Source organism: Pantherophis guttatus, chromosome 3 (assembly GCF_059756535.1).
Source record: "Pantherophis guttatus breed Tessera chromosome 3, ASM5975653v1, whole genome shotgun sequence".
NCBI classification, from domain to species: Eukaryota; Metazoa; Chordata; class Lepidosauria; order Squamata; family Colubridae; genus Pantherophis; species Pantherophis guttatus.
The window spans coordinates 36,717,147-36,734,414 of NC_142065.1; the positions used below are offsets into that span (position 1 = coordinate 36,717,147).

Here is a 17,268-nt window from a genome sequence, read left to right on the forward strand (position 1 = left end):
AGGGGGGAAAAAACCCAGCAGTGGTACACATCCGAGGGGGAAAAAAGTATTACTAGACTTTTCTGTGGAATTCATGTAATTTGCTGAGTATCTAGAAGGATGCTTAGGAAATGCAAGTTAGGATTCTATGCTAGCGAGCTCACATATTACCTGCTTTTTCAGGCTAACTAGTATACTATAGAACTATCTCGATTTTTTATTAAACTTCATAGCGATCAATTCTAAGCATTCCTTAGATCTCCTCTTGTATACATGTGATTTGGAAACAATAATTTCCTCAACACTGTGTTCCTCAGCATCCTTTAAACTATGTCATAACTGTTCACTTCTGATCCATTTTGTTAATTGCTGGTGGAGGTGGACATTCTTGGCAAGCAAAACATCTCTCTGCGTGCTTTCTTACATATTAAAGAAGTCTATCATGGAACATTTGGAAATCAAGAAATACGGCCTCAATTTAGGATCAGGCTTTCAAGAAGTAAGTGGTATTCTTTTCTTTAAAAAAAAATTTTTTTTTTAAAGTCTATTACTACTCTCCTCTGAAAGGCTGCACTGTAGCAATAAAATTATATCTACTAACTGTATTTTTATCTATTGATGTGGTGCATTTTTAGACAGAAATCAGTGCCACTATATTTAATGCGCTTAATTACGGACATAGAACTGCAACATCAGATTTGATTCTAGGAAATTATGTATAGTAGTTTCCGTTGTTTAGGAAACAGGTCCAGATAAAAATCATGCGTTTCCATCTGCATAGATGAAACCATTTTTCTTCTCCAAATTTGAAAGAACTTGCCAACTCATTCAAACAAAACATCTTCAGAAAAGCAGGTGAGCTTCCACAACAGATATGCCTTCTCGCATGTTCTGCTCCAAAAACTTCAAGCAGCAACGGCCATTTCTGTTGGCATAAAATGTGATATAAAATATGGCATCAGTGACATGAAATGAGACCTATATTTCTCTCTATATATTATCTCTTTCTATATATTATAGGGATCTTGGAGTCCTAGTGGGCAATCACTTAAATATGTTCCAGCAGCTGCTAAAAAAGCCAACACAATTCTAGGTTGCATAAACAGAAGGATAAAATCAAGATCACACGAAGTGTTAATACCACTTTATAATGCCTTGGTAAGGCCACACTTGAAGGGTTGCCAAAGAGTGCAAAGGGAAAGCCTAGTCTAAAAAGTTGCATCCCTATTGCTCGTGTGTAAATCTGGAAGACCATTGCTAAACCCAGCATTTCAGGAAGATAACAGCAGAATGGCAACAAACGATGCTGACCAGGAACTGAGTGGATGGAGAAAGGGCTAGGGCAGTCTTGGGAAACCTTTTTGGCACCGAGTGCAGAAACAGGAGTATGCAGGGGAGCATTAGAAACCGGAAGAGCAGCTGCCTCACGTGCATGCGCAGGAGCACCAGAAACCGGAAGAGCAGTTCCCCAGTGCGCATGCGCACATTGGGATACTTAGCTTCTGGTTTCTGGTGTGCACATGGGCGCTGGTCACCTGGTCTTCTGTTTCTGGCATGCATGCGTGCGTGAAGACCAGCTGGCTGGTGCGCATGTGTGCGCCGGAAACTGGAAGCTCAGCTTCTTGGCACACACATGCATGCCAGGGAGCTGCTCTTCCAGTTTCTGGTGCTCCCACACGTACCAAGTCCAGCGCCAGAACCTGGAAGAGCAATGTGTGACAGCTGGTGTGCCTAGAGAGATGGGTCTGCGTGCCACTTCCAGCACATGTGCCATAGGTTCACCATCATGGGGCTAGGGTACCAGACAGCCAACAAAAGGAGGTTATGTTCTTTATTTTTAAACTTATGTCTTTGTCTGCCAGGCATAGCCTTAATGTCAAATATGGTCCATCTTCTTGAGTAGCTAGTTTGTTTTTGTTTTTAAATTTTGGACTGTTTGCACAACAGTAGTCATTCAAACCTTTGTGTAGTGTGACCTTGAAAATTGTCTGCTTCTTTCTCTTCCTCATCTGTTGACACATTCAACACCTTAGGCTTACATTATTTATTATTTCCTGATTTCCAGCAATCAGCTTTGATCCAGCCCCTTCAAAACTCTGATCCTCTAGTCTGTAGATGACATTACTGTGGTGAAATTTGTATGGCACTTCATTGTAAATTCTAGATTACCGTTAGCATATATTCTTGAAAAAAGGAACTGCATTTCCTGAGCGTCTTTCTGGGTATTCAGCAAATTACATTAATTCCACAGAAAAGTCTAGTGATGTGCATTTCTTTTCCTCTCAAATGTATCATTACTGCTTTTTCCACCTAGAAGAGTCTGTCCTTTCAAGCTGGAGATGAGAGAACACAGACTACTCTGCACCTATCTTTGGAGGTAAAAACAGACTGCAACTTCGCTTTTATTTGTTTGTTTGTTTATTGTTGCCTCTAGAAGTCTCAGAATGATGTAAGAGCTGTAAATGGATATTCCTTTATGCTGTCTTGCTGATGAAATTGGTATTTTTATTCTGTAAATAATGTTATATATGATACTTTTGATGGAAAGGTTTACTCCCCTCCTGCCCTTTCCCAAACATTATATTGCTTATGAATGGTATTATAAATACTATTCTGTATTAATCTTAAACTGATAAGATGAATAATGTGACTGAAAAGAATTAAAATTACAAGAGTCCTCTTATATAAATTGATTTCAAGAAGAGGAAAGGTTGAGTTTTGCACCAGTTTTTCTCCTGCTGCAAATACATTCAAGTAATTCTTGGATTCAGAGGTTAGCTCAAGGACTGTAGGTGATAAGTGAGAAAAGAAGTCTGTTGTTGCAAGTAAATCAAACAGAGAAAATTTACCCAAGATAATTTGTTGCTGATTATGGATAGGGCATTGTCAAGGGTGCTGGTTGTGCTAAGAGCAGTTGTTCTAAGACCAAGATATTACTACTTCTAGTATTTCATAAATTTACTTATTTTGCGTTAATTCCACAGAGGTTTTAGTCCTGTTGACTAAAGTTTCTAAGGCACGTTACTTAACTGTTCATAGAATTAGTTTGATGTTTTAATTTCTCCTCTAGCAGCTTTCTGAACAACTTATTGATGTTTACAACTGAACCGTTTACAACTGTAACCTTTACAACTGAATTGCTATGTATTATCTAGTAAGCAGAAGTTAAACAGCTGCAGTGTTCCCCATTATTTTTTGTTTCTCTGCTGTAAATGTTCTGTCTATGGATATTCCTATGCTTCTTCCTTTTTATCTCATGTAACTTTCATTTTCCTGCCTGACCGGCCTAATTTTTGATCCATCATTCCTGCCTTTTCTGTGAATAGTATACACAAGAGACTTATGGAACCAGAACTTCCATGATTAAGCAAGGCTGTTGTTAAATGAGTTGTGCCCAATTTTATGACCTTTTTCCACAGTTGTTAAGTGACTCTGGCAATCATGAAGTGCATCTGGTCTTTTTCGTTGACTTTGCTTGTCAGTGGCTGCAAATGGGGATCACATGATCCCACCATGTTGCAACCATGGTAAATATGCCAAGCACCCAAATTTTTATCATGTGACCATGGGGATGCTGCAACAGTTATAAGTGTGAGAGTTGCTTATGAGTCATATTTTTCAGTGCTATTGTAACTTCGAATGATCGCTAAAAAAATAGTTGTAATTTGAGGTTATTACTACCTGTAATAACCTTGTGACAAGGTGAAAAATAAGAGGAAAATGAATATGTGCAGAAGAAAGCACGAATAAAGCACTTTCTGAATTAATTAATGTGGGTCATGTGAGCCATAGAAGAGGGCTTATATTACTTTCATTCTGAAATTCAAATAAAACTGTTACAAGAACATTTTGAAAAGCTCCTTCAGATTGTAAGGCATTAAGTGTAGCTTGTTTAGGGTTATTCCAAAAGTAGAGGGAAACTAGGAAAAGAAGAAAAAAATTCTCTCATGCTCTGCATCCCAGTAATATTGTCTGGGACCGCTCCAATCCTCACAGAGTTTTTTGAGGGAGCCCAGATGGTCGCAAAGGGAGGGAAAGAAAGAAGGAATTTTCCTATATGAAATGTATGACTAGTTGCATTGCCTGGATATATCAGATAGGTTTACTATTTTTTAAACAATGTGTTTGTTTAAACTTTTCAGCCAGAAAATCAACTCTTTTCTATTTCTTCCTTCCCACACAATCATTTTTATATTAACTAGTTTTTAGGGGAGAAAGGATTTTCATGTGTATTAAAATACTTTAAAAGATAAGGGGAAAAAATGTTGATAATTCATTAAGGAAGCTGGATCACTCATCTTTATTTAGATAAAGTTATCCTCTGATGTCTATGGACATTCTCAGTCATTCAGGTCATGGTTATCACAAAGGTGTTTTTTTTCAAAAGGCAATTGGACTTTCTTCGTTTTTTCCTTTCCGATTGTATCTGATATAGATGGCCTCTTTGACTTCTCTTTCAAACCAGTAGTCCTCCCACTGGTTTGAAAGAGGGGTCAGAAAGGCCATCTACATTAAAATTCAACAATCCTCTCTCAACAGAGGGGGCAGGATAAGAAATCACTTATCTCCTGTTTACACTACAGTCCTTTTAGCAGTTCCAAGAAGATTCCACACCCATTTGCATTCTGATTCATGTGATCCTGAAGGCACAGATAAACCCCCAAGTGGACTCAACAACTCTCAGAGAGAGTACTAATGACCAGATGACTGCAAGGAATATTAATCCTTCCATTCTCACCCCCCCCCACACACACAATTTGGTCAGATATGAAGAAGCTTCTTGGATGAGAAGCGAAACTTCTTCAAGGAAAAAACAAAGAAAATCCAGTTGTCTTTTGAAAAGTACCTTTGTAATCTTCTGATGACAATAATTGCAAGGATTTTATCCAGCCTTCTTGCTTAGCAGAAAATATGAGGGAGGCTTCCGGACATACAGACTTTTCTAGTTTGTTCTGTTGAAGCTGAGTGAGTGAATGAGGTTTCTTTAAAGTTCTGGAAACGATTAACTAATACTGTAGAAACAGAATGTAGTATGACTATGAGGGTGCAAATAGCACATTGGGAGTACCTACTACTTTTTGAACATACTTGTGGTTGATTCCCATATCCCATCTCTTATAATTAAATTCTTTAAAATTTGTCATTTTAGTCTTGATCAGAGATAATAACATAGGTATTTTAGCCTTGATAAAATGTACTGAATTCATACTATTTCCTTTTAACACTCTTGATCTTTAGTCCATTCAATCAATATCCTAAAACTTGATTTCTTTTTTCTTTTTTGTTCTTTTACTTTCATTTTCTCTTTAAGGCTTTAACAAGACTCTTTTGTAAATCTAGTATAGGCAAATTATCCAGGATGCTGGACTGCTATTTGTATATTCCTTTTAATTTTTAAGGTATCAGCCAGATTCTTTTCTATGTCCAGTGTAGCATTTTTTCCATACCTTTCTTGTAGCCTGTCGTTTTAAAATGTACTTTCAGATCAATTTCAATCTTGTCAGATAAAACTTATTCTTCTATAACATCTTTTAAACACAGTCTATCTATAGAGGAATATATTCTTAAAATTAACTTCAAGGACTATTGTTCAAAAATATCTTTTAATATGTATGTTATAATAATTTGCTTCATTCTGTAATTATAAGTCAAGTTTGTTTTCCTTTCATTCTAATCTTAACTTCCTTCTAGTTCCTTCTAGTGTCCAATCTTCAAAGTCCCATCCTATGTTTTTTAAGGAATTCAAAACAAAATCATTTTTCCTGTAGGAAGGATTCTTATAATTAATTCCAGAATCTTATTTTAAATCCATTTGGACCCTTAGTTTGTTTGTAACTTTCAAAAAAAATCAAAGTTCTAATTACCTTTTTTATTGTTTATTTTAAAAAAGGTCTTAAATTTATATTTCAAACTTCTTTCACTAAGGATTGAAGGAAACTCATCTGGTATTTTCAGATTTGTTGCTGCAAAGGATCTTAATAGCTGAAAAATACTCAACAAGGAATTTCCAAAAGTGATTAGAAAAGTATGTGAAACCTTGTATTTTAAAAGGTGCCAACTATGGTTTGATCAAGATGACTTTCCCCTCATCTCCCAGAGATCTAAATCTATCAGAGACCACTGTCTTGTGTTCTCCTCACCAGAAGCAAATGTCTGGAGCAATTGTGGGTGACAGGAGAGGAATTATGAAGAGCCAGTCTACACAGCAGCTCTTCAGTCCACTGTGGTTGTCAGCTTCCCTTTCAAAAGAGCTGTCTTCAATCTGCTATTTCTTCCCTGGAAGTCTGAGTCAATGCACTTTGGTGTGTTGTGAAAAAGGTGGTTTGGGCTCTGATTTTCTCTACAGAAAGTCTACTTCAAAACATCTTAAGATATTTTTTTAAAAAATTTGATTTATATGCCGCCCTTCTCCGGAGACTCAGGGCGGCTTACAATGTGCTCAATATTTATTGATTGATAGATATTATTGATTTTATTGATTTATAAAATTTATAGGCTGCCCATCTTACTACAAAAGCTAACTCTATTCCTCTATGAAACCCAGACAAGACACTGTCAGGTAGCATGTGGACATTATTGATCTGGCTAGGCCAATGGCCTGGGTCTGAAATGAGGAATACATGTGCAGCAGCAAACTTTGACTTGTTTACCCATGTTTTGTTAAACAAGCCTACATTTATAGGGTTCACACAACATATTAAAGCATGGTGTAAAACAGTGGGTAGGTTCACATAATGTTCACATAAAAAAAGAAACCGTTCATTGTGAATATTCCTATATGCCATTCCTATATGGATGCACAGGTGATATCTCAGGAGTCATTTATAGTGCCATGAAAAGTATGGCTGGATATGAGTTGGAAAAAAAAAAAGAAAAGAAAAAGAGCAGTCCCGAAAAAGTAAAAATGAAAAATGAAAGTGAAAAGAAAAGATGAATGAAAAATGATGGAAATGACTGTACAGGTAAATGTGTTTATGAGAAATAAAAATTAAAATTAAAAAAAAAAGATATGAGTTGATAGGAAAGAAAAACCTATATTCAAACAATTACACAACCTCATCATCTGATTCTTAGCTCCACGTGGCTCCACTTAATGTACAAATCCAGAAGCATTTCTGTGGTATGTCTCTTGATAAATAGCCCTAATTAAACATCAAAATGTACTATGCGCATAATACAGCAATGATCAATACAGTTTGTAAGTTGCTGATTTACATATATGGGTTCATCATGGTGCCTAGAATTTTTGCTTAGGAAAGCATCTCCTGGCGTTGGAGCAAATGAGTGATGGTGGTATTTATGCACCAAACATTACACAGCTTTAAAAACAACAAATTTAAAAACATGCATACAGTGGAGACTTGAAGCAAAATGTATGTGTGTGATGTTATAGGAAGGATTGGCATCTGATTACAACAGGTAATGAATTCTATTAGATCTATGCTGTCTCTGCAATAGAAATGCTCACAACAGGAAATGTCTTAATCCCTTCCTAAGAATGAAGCCATTTGTGACATCACAGAAATATAGCCAACATTCTGTGAATTGCTCTGATGTTCCTTTATTTCTTGCATTTATATATTGCATTTGTCGGAACTCATGGTGCCATATATGTCCGTTACCCATTCCCAAATCATCTGAACAGCTACTGCATAGGGTGGAATAGGCTGGGAGGGAAAAAACTCTACTCAAGATTCATCCAGCTCTCTAATTATACCATGACACTTGAAGTGTGGGGAGTATTTACTTGATAAAATGTGTGGCTAAAAAATTCTTCTTGCTGCTCCCCTCTTCCCCCAAATCTAGGCTGGGACCTGAGTGGGTGTTTCCTGCAGAGGGTTATAGGGCTGAGGATGGGTGTTCACAAATCTCTGTCATCATATCTAAAATTGTAGCCCCAATCTAGATAACTCCCAATTTAGATCAAAATGATTCTATTTAAAAATATAAGAAAGTGTTGAAAGCCTAATCTGTTCATCCTGCTTCTCAAAAAGACTGGCAGTAGCTGCCTCTGAGGAGCCTCCAAGAAGCCTTAAGCTATGAAGCCCATATCTCCTTTGGACAGTTGCTTCTCTGTCACTTGTTAACAATCTTGCATTGGGTCCTGGAAAAACCACACCATACATATCCTCCAAGAATGAATCTCTATTTAAAAGCTATGTCATTTTAGTGGAATGGCCATCTAGTGTATCTGATTAACCAACTTTATACTATTTAAAAGAATAACAGAGTTGGAAGGAATCTTGGAGGCCTTCTAATCCAACACCCTGTTCAAGCAGGACACTGTATATCATTTCAGACAAATGGTTGTCCAATATCTTCAAAAACATCCAATGGTGAAGCACCCACAACTTCTGGAGGCAAATCGTTCTACTGATTAATTGTTCTGTCATTTGCATGAAAAAAAAATTTTTTCCTGATATTTGACTGGAATCATCCATTGTTATGCTAGATTTGATAATCTTGAGTAGGTTCTAGAATGATGAGAGATAGAAAATGTTACTTTCTCCATTTTTCCCATGCTTATAAATTTCCTCTGCAATTAGTCCAGTCAATTCTATTGTGTCTGTTCTTGCTTATCTTTTATTTCTAAAATGCAAATGTAAAAATCTTTTCTTCATAGGAGAGTCAGACCAGCCCCCTGAGGTTTTCTATCTTTTCCTAGCTGTAAAATAGCCTTTTTGTGATGTGGAAAAAAGATATTTCAAATCTAATTATTGTTAAATTATAAATATGGGTGTTACTTAAAATTACTTAAATCTTGGCAGCTTTATGTTTTCTGTTTCTTTAGTGATCCTTAGAGTGGAAGTCTGCCACATGTTTCAAATTATTAACCTAATTGATAGAAGAGAACATTTGTAGCTCAGGGTTGAACTGTGAGGTCTTGGTGTTCTCTGAGCTTGGTTGTTTTCTTGCAGACATTTCATTACCAAACTAGGTAACATTATCAGGGCTAGTAAGGAGTGAGGTTTGCTCTTATTTTATATACTAACTAGGGGCTTGCCCTGTCAGTGTTGGTGGAAGTGGTCTTGGAACTTCCTTCATTAGTCTGTTGTTTACTGTTAGCTTGTTTTTCTGACTTAGTTCCTTAATTATATCAGACCAACAATCAAAAAGTAAACAATAGTTTGGTAATGAAAATCATCCTAGCTCAGCACCAAAGACTGTACTAACGTAACTCAGAACTTTTTCTCTACCAGTTACCTCCTGTTTTGATGCCAGCTGGATATATAAGAATTTAAGCCTTTTTGCCATAATGGACATTCTTTAATGTAATATTGCAGCAAAGTGTAATTCTTTACACTTTGCTCCATTATTATTTTTACCATGCAGTTTGGAACAATCTTTTTATACTACTTATACAATTTCTTATTCTGCAGACATGGTTGTATCATTGCTTATCTGAACTCTCCAGAGCATTTATGAAGAAAAATAAAAATGCTAGTTTCAAAAGTTGTAATTGAGGAACTTGATTGTTTGCATTTCTCCTTTGCAAAAATTACGAATTGGTAATACCTAATATTTTTAGTCATTATGATGGGTGCTTTATTCTTGGCTGCTGTGTATTTTAATATTCACGTTATTCTAATCGTTTGTATTGTTTAAAAAATTTTTTTGCCACTCATGAGTCACTTGGTGAGATGGGCAGCCATACAAAACAAACAAATAAATAAAGAACAGTGTTTAGATCCCACCTTAGCTAAATTGATTCCAGAGCCTTTGGTGGACTTCTCTACATAATCTTCATGCATTTGCTTGCTGACATTCTTAAATAATTACTACACCTTATTTATGAAATTCAATGTTTTTAATTTTAGATCTCTCTGAGTCTTGCTGCTGATCTGATTCTGGCCGAAATTTATTAATTAATCAATAATTAATCAATCATTTATTTATTTATTTAAATACCATACAGGTAGAGTTCTTGCACATATAGAAGGATCCTTGACATCCTTTCCAACTTCCTACAATCTCTCCCAACCAGCGAGAGAGTATGTTATTTCACAACACACATTACTTTTGAAGATCGGTTTCCGAGGCCCTTTGTAAAACAAAAAGAGTCAAAAACAGCACAACTGCAGAACAATAAGATCAGGAGTTAAAACCAGCAGAACCACCTGCTCTACCGGGGTTAAATCCCAGGAGGCCAAAAGGTCTTTCCTAGGGATCAGACGGTTCGGATCAGACTGGGAGCTGAGTGAGCCCCTCACCTATGGCACAGATAAGAGCCTTGGTAGTACAGGGGTTTAAGGCAGCCTGTTATTAAGCTTATTAAGACCAGCTGCCTGCAATTACTGCAGGGTTCGAATCTCGCCAAGGCTCAAGGTTGACTCAGCCTTCCATCCTTTCTAAGGTAGGTGAAATGAGGACCCAGTTTGTGGGGGCAATAAGCTGACTTTGTATAAATATACAAAAGGATGAAGGCTATTGCTGAGCACATTGTAAACCGCCCTGAGTCTTCGGAGAAGGGCGGCATATAAATCAAATTTTTTTTTTAAAAAAAAAGGCAGTTGGGATCATGGGAAGATACCCAAGAACTCCGGGGCTCACGTGGAAGCCTCTCTCTTGCCTGCCAACACAGCAGAGAATGCTTCACACTAACGGAAGCCTTGATTATTTTCAGCCTTCTGCTTTGATTTTTTTTTTTTGTGACCCTAATGCAAGTCGGCACACGTGCAGCAGAAAGGAACGGAGGGGCTTTGGGGCAGAGTTGGCTCTTAGAAGCTTCGGGTAACTTTTAAGGCTTCTGGCAACTCGAGGGCAAGGAGGCGAGCAGGGCACCCCCGGGACTCGGCTCCCTTTCAGTTTCAGACACCTCGGCTTTCAGCTCCTGGGCCAGAGAGGAAAGCGGCACGGCGCGGTGCGGTTCTGGTGCAGCGGCGCTGTTGGAATTCTGGCCTCTGCGAACACCCACCCAAACTCCCGGACCCGCGCGCTTGCGCACTGCGCCCCGCCGACCCTCAAAGCAGGCGACTCCTCTTTAAAATACCGCAAGGAACCCTGTTCGGTGCAGCCCGCCGGACCATGTGATACCTTCGGTCGGCAGCGGGAAGCGGCGAGGGGGAGGAGGGAGGGAGGCAGAGAAGGCTTCAGGATGAGAGCCGCCCGCCTGCATCGGGGTCCCCATTCACCGCATTGAACCGCCCCAAACTCCACAAGTCCCGGCCGGGCTGCTGGCATCCCGAGCTGCCAAGAGATACAGGAGCCCAGTAACCGAGCCGGCCGAGAGGACGATGCGCCCACCTCATCTCTCCCGCAGCCGCTGCCGCTACAGCCGCCAGCCTGTCCTGAGCGGGAAGGCTTCGCTTGGAGGAGGAAAGTGCGCGGGGGGCCAGGTGAGCCTCGGAGCGCGGGCGGGTTCGGGGCGCAGCGCTTTCTGGCGCTCGGTGACCTCGATTCTTTCTGGGTTGCCTGAAATCGGAAGATTGAATCTCGCGGCCGGGACCGAGGAGAGGGAAGCGGGGAATGCAGGGGGCGCCTTTGTTCTGACAAAAGCTGTAAGCCGGACGGGAAAAGGGCAGGGAGAGGTTGGGGGGGGGGGGTGGACAGTCAGATTAACGGGGCGACTCTCAGAGAAAAGGAAGGCTGGAGGTCAGGCCGGGGTCGTTCTTCCCATTAACCCATAACTTCTCTCTGAAGGGCGGGAGGATTTGTGCCAGTCGCCGAAAGTGCTTCCCAGCCTTCCCTGCACCTGATGCCTTTCAGATAGCAGTGTTTCTCAACCTTGGAAGCTTGAAGATGGGGGGACTTCAACTCCCAGAAACCCCCAGCCAGCAACGCTGGCTGGGGGATTCTGGGAGTTGAAGTCCACCCCATCTTCAAGCTACCAAGGTTGAGAAACACTGGATTAGAGACTTTCACTCCCCTGTGCTTGATAGGCAGGGTAGCTGTTTCGACAGCACCAGGCCGGGAATGGGGATGCTACCCTGATATTCTCCCCCCCCAAATGAATGTATTTCAAGGAGAAAACACAAAAGGGCAGCAGTATCTTAGAGAGCATCTGCATTATTTTGTCACTGAGCCTTGTTGGTTGCATACAACCAGTTATTCCCCCAGAGCCTAAAGGGACGATGTAATAAAATAAGATGCGAGGTTTGGTGATGGGAGGATTGGTGATGTGAGGTTTGTGGTGGAGGAAACTGCAGAAGGAAAAAAAAAATACAGGTTCAAAGGTGTTCTGGAGTGGAAATGGGAACAAGTAATGTTTGAGGATTCATTCAAGAGGTGCCTTCCGTTGCTCAAAAATATCTTGCACTTATCTATAGCGACATTTGCTGACATATTCCTGAAGCCTTGTTCCTTCTGCCTCTCCTCAATGCATCGCCTTTTCCCGGTACAGGCTGAAAATATGCTACATCCGTTTAATGAAAAACTATTTAATGGGACAAAAAAGGAACTTGTGTAGCACCAAGTAGTCTATGTTGTGATAAAGCCTATTCTTTGCTTAATACATCCACATTTGCATCTCATTTGTTATGCATAATTCACATTTCTTCCCTCCAAGGTTGCCATTGTCTCACAGTGGAATCACGTTTTTTCAAGAATAAACAGCACAACTTGTCATACCTGGAGAAATGTAATTATTCATTTCCTCAGTTGTGCTTTCATTGCTGTTGTTACCAACATCTGCAATATGCTGCTTGTAACTATTGATGTGACTACTGAATAATTAATATGATTAATTACAAATTATACCACTCCTTATTTGCCATTATTTAGGAATTGTTTATGTTATAGTTATTTTGGACTGCTCTGTTTCCCATTTCCTATGAGGATTTGTATATTATCCCCATTTTATTTTTAGATGGAAACTGCAGCCTGTTTATGAACTCTACCTATTATCTGGGGGACAGGATACTGTATTATATTTATAGGATGAAGAAATCTTCTCTGATTGCTAGATTTGTAGGAAGTATGATAAGATCCATCATAAAAGAATGGGGTAGCTCATTGGTAGAGCATATGCACTGCACACAAAATATCATTGTTCAACTCTTGCTGGCATCTTTGAGGGAAGAAAGGATGAAATAGTTGCTGTCCATCTATTTGACAGCAGTGCTGGCTTAAAATCTATAATAATCACAAGGCAAAAATAAGGTAATTGCCAGCTCACATCTTAAAATTGTCCTATAGCTCAAAAATAGAGGAAAAACCATGATTCTGAATCAAAGTGTTAGAATGATGTTGATTGTTATCTAGATCAGGGTTGCCCAAAGTAATTATTATCAACCGCTAAGGGCCTGTGGGACTATCCATATTTATTGTTCATCACAAAATCAGCCAGATGTTCAGACTGGATTTGGCATTTTTATCCACTTATCGAATCTTTCCTAAGGACTTGGGATAGGTAGATGGTGATGTTTGGCAGTGTTGAGGTATCATTGCAGAATGTAAGGTGTTCCGAGTCTTTTTTGCAGAGGCAGATTATGGAGGGTCCCCATTCCTTGTGAAGGAAAGGGGCGGGGAGTGAGGAAGCAGCAAAATGACACAACTTCCTCTGAAATGCTCTGCCTCCTGAGATAGGGAATCCCCCGAACCACTTTGCTTTTAAAACTTGGCTCTTTTGCCAGGTATTTGGGACATATCGTAACAGTTGCTGGCTGCCTTTTAGATAAATTTCTTGCTCCTGTTTTTATGATAGTATATGCATCCTGTTTTGGTAAATTTCTTTGAGTAATAACCCATAGATTCACCAGGGTCTCCCATCTCACTTGTGAGCCCTAGAGGCTTTCAGCTTGTTACCAACTTGTACTTCTTCATGTAGGAGCATATTTTCCAGTGTCTCAGGTCAGCACTTGAAATGCTGAAGTTAGTTCTTTCTTTCAGTTCTGCAGTAAGAGAGCCCAGGAAAAACGATTGGTGTCTTTCCTTCTAGATCTTTAGTTTGTGTAGTGTGTATTTTTACCTAGTAATGAAAACAAAACAATAGTATTGGGGAAGGGGAGATGCAAAGCTGCTAAGACCCCATGGCAGCCAAACCTCTGAGAGAAGGAGGAAGACATTGGCTTGAGCCCAAGATCTAGAAGGTACAGTCAAGCAACTTCCCGCCAACGAAATAATGTTATGCTGACAGGTTCTGTAGAGTTTCAACATGCAAATGAAAAGATTCCACTTTTGTGATTTTGTGGATATGTTGCAACTGAGCTGGAAATAAATTGCCTGAAAATACAGACAGTGTGAGATAATGTAGGTGGTGAACTTATTTTGGAAAAATGTAAATCTATTATGTGGAAGTGCTTTTAGTTAAATAAAATATACATATGAAGTGGGAAAAATTAAATATCGTACCTACTTTTTTGATATTGTAATCTTAGGCATTGCGCTCAAAGGCAATATGAGGGCCTTTATCCTGAAAAAGTTGCACATCTCAGCTCCATAGATCAACAATGCACAAGTTTATACACAATCTTAAGGGTTCTCAATTTTTCTTTGCAGTAATGCAGTGCATGCAAAAAAGGAACAAGGGTTCAATCATATAGTTATAGCCACCACTATGACTTTTTGGAAACCCCATGGACACCCCATAAGTAATTCCTTACTAGTCTCATAAAAATTGTGCCTCGGGTCAAATACCTATTAGCTTTCTTCATTATCCTCATAAACATAAAGGACACTTTTACGCATATCAGTTATCCATAATCTTTGACTTTGGATGTCTAGCTGAATCACAGGCCTCCCCCTACAATTACATTTTTAATGTTTGTGTCTGTTGACTTTTACATATCTGAATATGTTTAATAGTGTTTCCCCCCCTTTTAATTAATTATATTGCTTGTTACTAAAATATATGGGGTTAGTGAATTGTTTTTACAGTTCAAAATCTATGACTTTTAAGGTGCATCTACTTGCGATCGTTTATTGATAATCATGGACATCAAGTACCACAGTGCTCTGGTACAGGTTGATAGATATGTCAGTCATATCTAGTAAGCTGAGAGAGAATGACTGAGAGAGAATGAGAGAATAAAATCATCCAACTTCCTTGGGTAAAGTAAGACTAAAATCTAGGTCTCCCCACTCTGTCTGCACTAAGACCACTACATCACAATGACTTATTTGGGATTATGATACCAAAATAACAGAAGCGCCATCATATGCAGTCAGGCAGGGATCAGATTGGTAAAGAAACTGTTGGGAGATAAGCCTTGACACCCCAGTCCCTGCATTATTTTTTGAGTGTGGTGTTTTCTCAGGTAAGCAGACATATGAGGAAGTCCTTCCAAGGAGTTGTTGCATTTTGGAATTCCCTTGCTCTTGAAGGCAAGGAGGTTACAATTTTGTAGAGTGAATGCAAAATACTATAAGTCGCAATATTGCAGATATCAATTGTGTATGCATTCAAGAAGGGTGATTTCTTCAAGGAAGGTTTCACTGTTGTTGTGAATCAGCAGTATTCAGAAACGGTCCTTTAGATCAGGGGTCTCCAACCTTGGCAACTTTAAGACTTGTGGACTTCAACTCCCAGAGTTCCTCAGCCAGCTTTGCTTGCCAGCTTTGCTGGCTGAGGAATTCTAGGAGTTGAAGTCCACAAGTCTTAAAGTTGCCAAGGTTGGAGATCCCTGCTTTAGATGTTTCAGATGAACTCTATATGGTTGCTGAACAGAATGGTTGGGATCAAATGAAGCAGCGAGGAAGGACCCAGCCTTAATTGTAGCAATCTTTTTGATGGAATAGAAGTTTTTCTGTGCAGTGGCTTGACTCATATTACATATTCAACATGTGACATTCTTGGTGACAAATTGGAGAAGGGCCGCTTAAACAAAATGCTGTAATTGTGCAGGATTTAAAATAATAGACTTCCCCTGCACCAGAAACTCTTTTGCCTTGTAAAATTTGCTTGTAAATACAGATTGTGAAAAATGTGAATATTTGTTCATATTTTTGTGCCACACTCTGTAAAGTAACTGGATAGCTTGAAATGCTGTAGTAGCTATTGTTGACCATATCTTATGTCTATGTTAATCATTTCAGGAAATTTAAGGGTCTGCAGCTAGTGCGCATCAGGACATCATGTCAGAGAGCAAGGTATTCGAGACTGCTTATATCTGCATAGAGGTGCTGATTGCCCTTGTATCCATCCCCGGGAATATCCTGGTGATCTGGGCTGTCAAAGTGAACAAGTCTCTACGGGATGCCACCTTCTACTTTATTGTGTCTCTGGCAGTGGCAGACGCAGCTGTGGGAACACTTGCAATTCCTCTGGCCATCATTATATACCAAGGACCAACTATGGATTTCTACAGCTGCCTGATGTTGATATGTCCTCTCCTCATCCTGACAGAAAGCTCCATTTTGGCATTATTGGCTATTGCTGTGGATCGCTATCTCCGAGTCAAGATTCCTATCCGGTAAGAGCTAAAGCCTGAGAGATAAGTCCTAGTCAGGAATGGGAGTTGAATTTTTTCATATACCTCTATGCATAGCAAGGAGCCAAAGTTTTAAAAATGTCACAAACAATTTCTTTTCAAAAATATTTTATTGAACATTGTTAATAAAGTGTTTAATAAATTTGTCCAATCCATGGATGACCATTGGATTTACATGTGCTTTATATATAAATAAAAAGAAATGAAAATAAGAAAGGCATATTTTTAGTAAAGCAAAAATTAAAAAAAACCCTAAAATTAATTTCCTGTAATCAGAGCAGACAAGTGTTGGTTATACACCCTGCAGTCCTGGGTTACTTTCTGATGGACCTTGAGTAGTACATGCAGTCCTCAATTTACAACAGTTTGTTTAGTGACCATTTGAAGTTACAATGGCACTGAAAGAGTGATTTATGACTGTTTTTCACACTTACGACCATGGCAGAATTCTCATGATCAAAATTCGGACACTTGGCAACTGACTCACATTTATGATGGTTGCACTATCCCAAGGTCATGTGATCAACTTTTGTGACTTTCTGACAAGCAAAGTCAATGATGGAGCCAGATTCATTTAACAACCGTGTTACTAACTTGACAACTGCAGTGATTCACTTAAAAACTGTGGCAAGAAAGGTCGTAAAATGGGGCAAAACTTACTTAAAACAACTGCCTGACTTAGCAACAGGTATTTTGGGCTCCGTTTTGGTCGTAAGTCAAGGACTACCTATATAAATAAATGACAATATGATGGATCTATTCCATCTTGTATTCCCCTATGGAATATTGTGGAAAACATACAGAAATTTCTGTGGAAAAATGTAGTATTGTTATAAATGGATAATGGTGTTGTATAGACCCCTTTTAAAAATTCATAAATGAAGCACCACTTTGAGGTATTAAATTCTTGCCTGAAAGCACC

General features: G+C 39.1%; 1 protein-coding gene across 1 annotated transcript in view; it reads left to right on the top strand.

The window, feature by feature from the left end:
* The first annotated feature begins 10,512 nt into the window (after positions 1–10,512).
* The window catches only part of ADORA1 (adenosine A1 receptor), a 54,076-nt gene continuing 47,320 nt past the window's right edge, over positions 10,513–17,268 (top strand). The window contains exons 1-2 of the mRNA XM_034414171.3: positions 10,513–11,315; positions 15,952–16,328. Of these exons, the coding sequence (XP_034270062.1) occupies positions 15,991–16,328 (338 nt within the window). The 5' untranslated portion in view covers positions 10,513–11,315; positions 15,952–15,990. The remainder of the gene's footprint in view (positions 11,316–15,951; positions 16,329–17,268) is intronic.